This window comes from Neophocaena asiaeorientalis, unplaced genomic scaffold (genome assembly GCF_003031525.2).
Source record: "Neophocaena asiaeorientalis asiaeorientalis breed wild unplaced genomic scaffold, Neophocaena_asiaeorientalis_V1.1 scaffold177, whole genome shotgun sequence".
Lineage (NCBI taxonomy): Eukaryota > Metazoa > Chordata > Mammalia > Artiodactyla > Phocoenidae > Neophocaena > Neophocaena asiaeorientalis.
Genome location: NW_020172779.1, coordinates 22789920 through 22799857, shown reverse-complemented (window position 1 = coordinate 22799857; position 9938 = coordinate 22789920). Strand labels below are relative to the sequence as shown.

The 9938-nt window shown below is 50.6% G+C and overlaps 1 protein-coding gene across 1 annotated transcript in view; it reads left to right on the top strand.

Moving 5' to 3' along the window:
• SCRIB (scribble planar cell polarity protein) overlaps positions 1–1405 on the top strand; it is a 19980-nt gene extending 18575 nt beyond the window's left edge. The window contains 6 exon segments of the mRNA XM_024741025.1: positions 72–196; positions 198–349; positions 427–464; positions 589–663; positions 903–954; positions 1033–1405. Coding sequence (XP_024596793.1) covers positions 72–196; positions 198–349; positions 427–464; positions 589–663; positions 903–954; positions 1033–1178 — 588 coding nt within the window. The 3' untranslated portion in view covers positions 1179–1405.
• Positions 1406–9938: the final 8533 nt, after the last annotated feature.

Below are 9938 nucleotides of genomic sequence, written 5' to 3'. Positions count from 1 at the left end.
GGTCCCCTGCTGCGTGTTCCTGCCAGGGTGCGAGACCCGAGGGACCGGCTCTCAGGGCGTGCTCTCCCCAGCCCCCCACGCCTGGGCCCACGGCCTCCCCGGAGCAGCTGTCCTTCCGCGAGCGGCAGAAGTACTTCGAGCTGGAGGTGCGGGTGCCCCAGACCGGGGGCCCCCCTAAGCGCGTGTCGCTGGTGGGCGCTCCGCAGGATGAAGTCTCTGGAACAGGACGCTCTCCGTGCACAGATGGTCCTCAGCAAGTCTCAGGAGGGTCGAAGCAAGCGGGGGCCTCTGGAGCGCCTGGCCGAGGCCCCCTCGCCCGCGCCCACCCCGTCACCCACCCCCTTGGAAGGTCTGTGCGTCGTGGGGAGGCGGGGGGCTCAGCCTGCGGCGCGGACCTCTCCCGACGTCCACTTCTTGTCCCTCCAGACCTCGGCCTCCAGACCGGCACCTCCCCGGGACGCTTGGTGAGGAACCAACGGCTGTCACCCTTCCCTGCACTCCTCCCCTGGTGGGGGGCAGGGATCCAGACTCCCCCAGCCCTCTTTCTTCTCACGCTCTTTACCTCTCTCCTCACGCTGTCCTTTCAAGGCCTTGTCTGGGAGGAAGTTTGACTACAGGGTGTTTGCAGCCCTCCCCTCTTCCAGACCTGTCTATGACATGCAGGTACCGGGCCCTCCTGGCCCTTCTGCAAGACAGCCCGACCAGCTCCTGCCACCTTTCTGCTGTGCCTGTCACCCAGCCCTGTCCCTTCCTCTGGTACCCTCCCTGTCTCTCTGTGGCCAGTCCTGTCCACCCACGTCCCATCCTCCAGCCAGGGCTCGGCAGGGACCCACCCAGGCTCAGGTGGGTGGTTTCAGGCAGGTCTGGGGTGGAGCCCTAAGCAGCCCTTCTCCCCATCACAGTCCCCAGATTTTGCTGAGGAGCTGAGGTCCTTGGAACCATCTCCGAGCCCTGGTGAGTTGGCAGGCGCGGCCCCGGGTGCTCCCAGGGTGCCTGGGGCCCGTCAGCTCACCCCCTGCCCCCGCCGGCCAGGTCTGCCAGAGGAGGATGGAGAGGTGGCCATGGTGCTTCTGGGCAGGCCTTCGCCGGGCACCGCGGGCCCCGAGGAGGTGGCCCTGTGCAGCAGCCGCCGCGCCATGCGGCCGGGGCGCCGGGGCCTGGGCCCGGTGCCCTCCTAGAGGGTCAGGGTACCTCCCCCGACTTGGGGTGGGGGCCCTGCCAGCTCCAGCACCACCCTTGCCTCGAGTCTTTTAACCCGGCCGTTAGCATTTTCAAGAGTTCTGGCCGCTAACTGCCCCCTCCCCAGCCGGGACCTCCTGGCGAGACTGTAACTAGTGATGTTTGTACAACCAAAGACTCTATTTTGTGGTTTAAGGAGAATAAAATTGACTACGTTTTATCTCTAGTCTGTCTGTCTGTCCACCCGCCGGCATACCAACGCCCACCCCTTCTGCTCCTCCAAACCTGGGGCCGGTGCGGGGACCACGAACTCCCCCGTCGTCCCGACTGTGCACTGCTCCACGGCGGGAGGAACTGATTGGGCCCGCCGGCCGGGGTCCCCCAGCTGGGGCTCCCGGCCGGCCCCCTCCCCTGCACAGCGCACGCCCGCATTCCTGATGTGGACGCGTGCACGTTCACGGACCCGGCGCCCTGGGGCGCAGCGGCCACCGAACCTTGGTGACAGAGAAGAGGTGGAAGTGCCCCAGGCGCGCCTCCTGGCACTGGCTGGGGCTGTACTCGGGCCCGTAGGTCGCAGCAGCGACAGGAACCTCTCCCGCTCCAGCAGCCGGCGGCCCAGCAGTTCCTGCGCCAGGCCCGGCTGCACCGCCTCCAGCTGCCACTGCGCCACCAGGAACAGGTCCACTTCACGCAGGTCGGACACCCGCGGCTTCCCGAAGCTGCGGGGAGGGCGAGGGGTGGGGCGGGGAGGGCGGGGGCCTCCCGCCTTCCGCCAGCCTCACCCGAGCGCCCCCAGCAGCGCCAGCCTGATCCTCTACGGACTCAGGTGGTCTGCGTTCACGGCGTCCACATAGTTGGTGTCCTGGTAGCGCAGGAAGGTGGCCGCCTGGCCCGAAGGGTCGATGACAAGAGGCCACCTGGGGGTGGCCGCCAGGTCACCGCCGTCCGCCCGAAGCCTCGGCTCATCCTTCGCCCCTCGCCGGCCGGGACCAAGGACCTGCCATCAGCGCGGATGCGATCACCCACGTCCTTCAACAGCACGTCGTGGAGCTCAGTGACCTGACACTTCAGCCCGGGCGCCTCCTCCTCCCCTGTGGGGATGTAAGTGGGGGGCCAACCGGCGGACTTGGCGCCCGATCCCCTCCCCGGGCCCCTCTGGCCCCCAGCCCGAGCCCCGCCTACCCTCCTGGGCCCGCCCCCCCGCGCTCCAGCCTGGCCAGTGCCAGCATCTTCTCCGCCTTCTGGGCCTCCAACCGGAGCCTGTCTACTTGGGCCTCCGCGTCCTTGACGGCCTGGAGGAGGGGCCCTACGCTCCGCTCAGGGCAAGGCCGGACCCCCACCCCTGCCTGCCGGGCGCAGCCGGGACCCCTAAGGAAGGGGCTGGGAGGGGGGCCGACCCGCCCCGCCGAGGGGGAGTAACCAACCTGCCCAGTGAGCTCAGCCATGCCCGCGCCCCTCCGTTAACCGTTGTTGTGCTCGTGGATCCTCGGGTTGAGCTCGCGGTAGGCCTGCGGGGTGGGGCCAGCTGAAGCCCTCCGGACCAGGCTGGGGGCTCGCGGGGCGCCTCTCACTCTCCCTCAGCTCTCCCTCCTCCCACCGGCTCCTTCCGGGGGGCTGGCTGCACACCTGTTGGTGACACTGGCTGCTCTTTGGGCAGCTGTTGCACTTTGAGGTTCATGCTGGGGTCAGGGGAGGCGGGTCAGAGAAGCTCCTGGCCGCCTCCCCCCACCCCAACCCCCCTCTTCAGCGCCACTTGGCCTCCGCCTCCCTGTGCTGCTTGGTTCCCTGGCCCGGCGCTGCCGCTGGGCCTCCACGTTCTGGAGCATACGGCTCAGGTCCCAGGACTGCAGCACGCTGACCACCACGTCCAGCGAGGCCACCTAGCGACAGTGGTCAAAAGCTCAGGGTGTGTTCTGTCTTCTGCCCGACCTGGAGAGGAGATGCTGTTACACTCCCACTTCAGAGAAAAAGGCACCGACTCACAGAAATGTGGCCCTCACAGCTGGCCAGGGATGAGCCCCGAAGTGCTGACCATCATGCCCCCGAGGTCCTTGCAGTCCCCCTGCCAAGACCACACAGGCCTCCACCTTCCCCTCCTGCCCTCCTCCCTCCACACCCCTGCCACCGGCCCCCGGGGCTCCCTGCTTGTGTCCACTGCAGGCAGGACCCGGGCTGCAGTTCCCCGCCTTCGCGGCCTCCCTACAGACCTCAGTCTGCAGGACACAGCCCTTGGGGCCACACATCCCAAGTCTCACCACTCCTGTTCCTCTGAAGTCCCCCCTGCCACCCCACCCCCCACCCCGGAGTGATAAAGGGGCCACAGAAAGCAGGGTTCTCAGAAGGGAGGGATAGGGTTCTCCAATATTTTACATCTTGACTCAGGAGGTCAATCCAGGAGTATTTCCTTTATCATTTAATCAAGCCACACAACTTTGATTTGTACAATGTTCAGTACGTGGTTCGTATTTTAGAAAGGAAAGTTCAAAGGTGCGTAAAATCAAGGATGAGAGAGGAATGGATGGATGGAGCAGATAAATGAATGGAAGAGTGAACATAGGAACGGGTCCATGAATTATTAACTTAAGGAACTGTGAATACCTACTTTAAAGAGTAACAGCTACCATCTACTGAGGAATCGTGCTAAAGAATTCCATTCCTTGTCTCATTCGTCTTTGAAATATAGGAACTATTAGCCCCATTTATGAATATGTGGAAGCTGCTATTTAAATAAGTTTAAAAACTTGCCAAAGGTTACTTTGCAAGTAGAAGAAATGGAAAACTAAATGAGTGAACAGATAAAATAATAATGTAATGGGTGACTTTATGAGTGAGTTAACGAATGGACAAATAGTGAGTAGATGAACAAGTTAATGAATGAGTTAAATGATACAAGAATGAAGGGTTCTCGGATTAATTGAATGGATGGATGAAATATGAATTGATACACGAAAAATTAACAGATGAAGGGATTTAATGGATGAATAACAGCTGAGTAGATGGTTGGTTGAGCAAGTGGGTAGATGAATTGATGGGTGAGTTCAATCATTCAGCCCAACTTTTGAGTGCCTTTCATGTGACGACCAAGACGTATGACATTGGAGAATACAGCTGTGGAGTGAACTAACATAGTCCCTGCTTTCTCGAAATTTTCTCTCAAGTAAACGGCATGAATGTGTGTATGAATGCACGGATGAAGAGATGTGTGAGTTAACAGTCGTTAAATAAACGAATACGTGAGGATGACTTAAGATGGTAGTAAGGCTAAAGTGGATACAGTAATGAGGGGATAGACCGGCAAGTTTATCAATAAGTGCTTCATAAGTTAATGAGAAAATGTGTGAATTGATGAAACAGTAAGTCAAGTACTGGGAGAAAAGATGGCATTCAATGGATAAACATGAAAACAATGATAGATGGGTAGATGAACGATAAAGGGATGACGGATGGAGGGACAGATAATGATTGACAGTTATTTAATTCTTCTACATCATTACTGATTTTTCTGTCTACTTGTTTCACCAATTATTGAGATAGGGATGTTGAAATCTGCTACTGTAATTGTGGAGTTAGTTCTCCTTGTAGTTCTGTCAGTTTTTGCTTCATGTATTTGGAAGCTCTGTTAGTACCTGCAAAAACATTTAGGATTCTTATGTCCTCCTGAGGAAATGATCCCTTTGTCCTTATGAAATGATTCTTTTATTCTCAGTAGTATTCTTTGTTCTGAAGTCTACTTTTTCAGATGTTAATATAGTCATTTCAGCTTCCTTATATTTAGTGTTATACTGGCATATTCGTTCTATCCTTTTAATTTTCACCTATCTGTACCTATTTTATTTTATTTTATTTTACTTTGTGGCCACACTGCACGGCATGCGGGATCTTAGTTCTCTGACCAGGGGTCGAACCCGTGCCCCCTGAAGTGGAAGTGCGGAGTCTTAACAGCTGGGCCGCCAGGGAAGTCCCATATTTTAACTTTGTTTCTTATAGGCAGAATATAGTTGGATTTTTAAAAAATTTATCTTTATTTCTTTTGGCTGCGTTGGGTCTTAGCTGCAGCACGCAGGATCTTTCATTGAGGCATGTGGGATCTTTTTCGTTGTGGTGCATGGGCTCTTTGCTGCAGCACTCGGGCTTCCCTCTAGTTGTGGCCTGCAGGTTTTCTCTCTAGTTGTGGCACGCAAGCTCCAAGGTACATGGGCTCTGTAGTTTGCAGCACTGTGGGCTCTCTTGTTGAGGCGCGCAGGCCTAGTTGCCCTGCGGCCTGTGGGATCTTACTTCCCCAACCAGGGATGGAACCTGCGTCCCCTGCATTGGAAGGTGGATTCTTTACCACTGGACCACCGAGGAAGTCCCTATAGTAGGATTTTTAAAATCTGAATGACAATCTTTGCCTTTTAATTGGGATGTTTAGACCATCTACATTTAATGAGATTATTGATATAGCTGAGTTAAAAATTACCCTTTGCTATTGTTTTCTACTGGTTCCATCTGTTCTTTTATTTATTTATTTATTGGGCGGTGCTGGGTCTTAGTTGCAGCACGTGGGATCTTCGTTGCCACGTCCGGGATCTCTGCTGTGGCATGCAGGATCTTTAGTTGCAGCATGTGGGATCTTTAGTTGTAGCATGCAGGATCTTTAGTTGTGGTATGTGGGATCTCTTAGCTGTGGCACGCAGGATCTTTAATTGTGGTATGTGGGATCTCTTAGCTGTGGCATGCAGGATCTAGTTCCCTGACCACAGATCAAACTGGGGCCCCCTGCACTGGGAGCGTGGAATCAACCACTGGACCACCAGGGAAGTCCCTGTTCTTTATTTTGCTTTTCTTCTTTTTTTGCCTCCTTTCTGATTGCATATTTTTTCGAATTCCATTGTATCTCCTTTATTATCTTATTAACTATAACTTGATATTTAGTGCTTACTTTAGGGTTTACAGCATATATACACCTACAACTTATTACAATCTACTTTCAGATGATACTGTACCACTTCACATATAGTATAAGAACCTTCCACAGTATATTTCCATTTCCCCCTGCCAACCTTTATTTTTGTCACACATTTGAGCCAAACAACTACAATTTGTACAGTTTTCAGTATGTGTATCTACATGTGTTATAAAATCCCATGACATATTGCCATTATTTTTGTTTCTTCAGTTACCTTTTCAATAAATTCAAGTACTAAGGCCCTATCTCATACATTCACCGAGGTAGTTACCCTTTCTAGTGGTCCTCACGGCTTTGAGTGGATCCATATTCACAGCTGGCATCCCTTTCCTTCTATTGGTAGGGCTTCCATTAACACTTCTCATAGTGTGGGTCTGCTGGTGATTGGTTCTTTCAGCTTTTGTATGTCTGGAAAGGTATGTCTTTATTTTGCCTTCAGTTATGAACGATATATGCACTGGGTATAGAACTCAAGGTTGACAAGATTTTTTTCCCCCTTCAGTACCATTAAAGATGCTCTCCACTGTCTCCTCACTTGCATTGTTTCCAGCAGGAAATCTGCCATAGTCCTTATCTTTGTTCTTCTGTCTGTAACATGTCTTTTTTTCCTCTGGCCGCTCTTACGATTTTCTCTTTATCACTGGCTCGGAGAAATTTTATCAAATTGTGCTTTAGCCTGATTTTTCTTCCTGCTTCTTGTTGAAATTTGGTGTTTGTTGAGTTTTAGGAATGTGGTTTATACTTTTCATCAAATTTGGAAACCTTAAGGTTATTATTTCTTCAAATATATATTTTTTTCTGTTTCCTTTTTTTTAAAAAATATATTTATTTTCAGCTGCATTGGGTCTTCGTTGTGGTGCGTGGGCTTCTCATTGCGGTGGCTTCTCTTGCAGCGGAGCACGGGCTCTAGGCGCACAGGCTTCAGGAGTTGTGGTGCACGGGCTCAGTAGTTGTGGTTCACGGGCCCTAGGGCGCAGGCTCAGTAGTTGTGGCACACAGGCTTGGTTGTTCCGCGGCATGCGGGATCTTCCCGGACCAGAGCTCGAACCCATATCCCCTGCATTGGCAGGCAGATTCTTAACCACAGCACCACCAGGGAAGTCCGTCCTTTCTTTCTTCTCTCCTTTGGAGACTCCAATTACATATATATGACGCCTCTTGAAACTGTCCCACAGCTCATTGATCCTCTTTTCGTTTGGAGGAATTCCTTTTTCTCTGTGTGGTTTTATTTGGAGTAGTTTCTATTGTTAAGCCTTCAAATTCACTCATCTTTACCTCTGTTGTGTCTAATCTGACATTAATCCCATCCATAGTTTTTTGTTTGTTTTTCATCTCAGACACTGTCATTTTTACCTCTAGAATTTGTTTGTTATACCTTCCGTGTCTCTATTCAATTTTTCAAGCATCTGGAATATAGTTATAACAGCTCTTTAAATGTCTTTTATGCTAATTCTAATATCCCCATCCGTTCTGGGTTTGTCTTGATTCGTTGAGTTTCTCATTATGGTCATATCTCTATGCATCTTTGTATGTCTGGTAATATTTAATTGGATGCCAGACAATGTACGTTTTGCCTTGTTAGGAGCTGTATATTTTGTATCTCTATATGTATTCTTGAAATTTGTTTTGGGATACAGTTATATTACTTGGAAAGTTTTATCCTTTGGGTCTTGCTTTAAGATTGGTGAGGCTGTACCAGAGCGGCATTTACTCTAGGACTAATTATTCCTCTGAGGCAAGATCCTTCTAAGTGCCCTACCCAGTGCCACATGGATTGTGAGGTCTCCTGCTTGGGCTGGTGGGAAAAGGCTAGGCACTGCTTCCTTCCCTCCTGACAGATGGCTCTGTCCCCAACCTTGAGACATTCCGTCACACACATGAGCCATTGGGTACTCACCTGAATCCCCAAAGGGGTCCCTACACACCTCTGGAATGCTCTTTATCTTTTTTTAAAATTTATTTTATTGGAGTGTAGTTGATTTACAATGTTGTGTTAGTTTCAGGTGTATAGCAAAGTACATCAGTTATATATATAACCACTCTTTTCTAGATTCTTTTTCCATATAGTCCATTACAGAGTATTGAGTAGAGTTCCCTGTGCTCTACAGCAGGTCCTTATTACTTATCTATTTTATATATAGTAGTGGGTATATGTCCATCCCAATCTCCCACTTTATCCCTCCCCCCATTTCCCCGCTGGTAACCATAAGTTTGTTGTATACATCTGTGACTCTATTTCTGTTTTGTAAATAAGTTCATTTGTACTATTGTTTTAGATTCTACATATAAGCAATATCACATATTTGTCTTTCTCTGTCTGACTTACTTCACTCAGTGTGACAATCTCTAGTTCCATCCGTATTGCTGCAAATGGCATTATTTCTGAAACGCTGTTTCCCTTTGCAGCTCTCTTCTCTCTGCCACTTGCAGTCTGACTGCCTTGGAATCCCTGGACTCTGAACCCTGTCTCCTTAACTCAGGGAACTGACCAGGCTCTGCCTGGATACCCCGCTCCTGCACCACAGCCTGGAAGTGCTCTCAAGGTGGTTAGCTGGGCAATCAAAGAGCTCACGTAGTTTATTTCCAGCCTCTTGGGGATCACTGATTATTCCCTGATGCCCAGTGTCTTGAAAACCATTGTTTCATATTTTCTGTCTGGGTTTCCTTGTCGTATTTCAGGTGGAAGGATAAATCAGGTTGCATTTACTCCATCCTAGAAGCAGAAATCTCTGTTCATTTTTTTTCAACCTTCTTTCTGTGTTTCGTTTTGGGTAATTTCTATGTCTTCTAATTAACTAATTTTTCTTTCAATGTCTAATCAGCCATTAATCACATCCAGTGTGTTTTTCACCTCCAACATTGCAGTTTTCAGAAGTTTAGGAGTATGTACATAAAAATAGAGACAGATGGATGTGGAGGTGTGCTGTGTGAGATACAGCTGTAAGTTTAATGCCCTTGTCCACTTACGCTGCGTCATTTCTGAGTCAGCGTTGATTGAGTTTGCTCTTCACTATGGGTTATATTTTCGTGTTTCCTTGCATGACTGGTAATTTTATTACACTTTTATTTGCAAACAATTACAGACTTACAGGAATTTGCATGTACCCTTAACAAGTTTTCCCCAATGATGGCATCTTATACAACTATATTGCAATATACAAAGCAGGATATGGACGTAGTACAATCCACAGACCCCACTTACTTTCAACAGTTTTACATGTATCCCTTTGTACGTCTACAGTTACATGCAGTTTTATCGTACGTGTAGATTTGTGTACCCACCACCACAGTCAGGAGGCGACCTGTCCCATCACCACAACGCTCCCGTGTCACCACTTCTAGTCACATCACCTCCCTCCCCTTTCCTTCCCTGCCCCTATTCCCACCCCGCAAAGCACTGATCTGGCCTCCGTCTCCATAATTTCGTCATTTTGAAAATGTTATGTGAATGGAATGACAGTACGTAACCCTGTGAGACGCGCTCTTTTTTCACTTGGCAAGAGGCCCTTGAGGCCCGTCCAGCTGTTGCTGTATCACTAGTTCCTTCCTTCTCACAGCTGAGGCGTGGCCTGGCCTGAGTTGGCTTAACCTTTCGCCTACTGAAGAACATCTAGGTTGCGTCCAGTTGGGGCTGTTCAAGTGAAGCTGCTGTGGACATGCATGTGCACAGTTTTGTGTGGACACAGTCCTCGTTTTACGGGAACAGGACGCCCAGCAGCACGTGCTGAGCCCCACGGGAAATGTACGTTCAGCTTCTTAAGACACAGCCCCACTGTGTTCCAGGGCAGCTGCCCCCCTTTACGTTCCCACG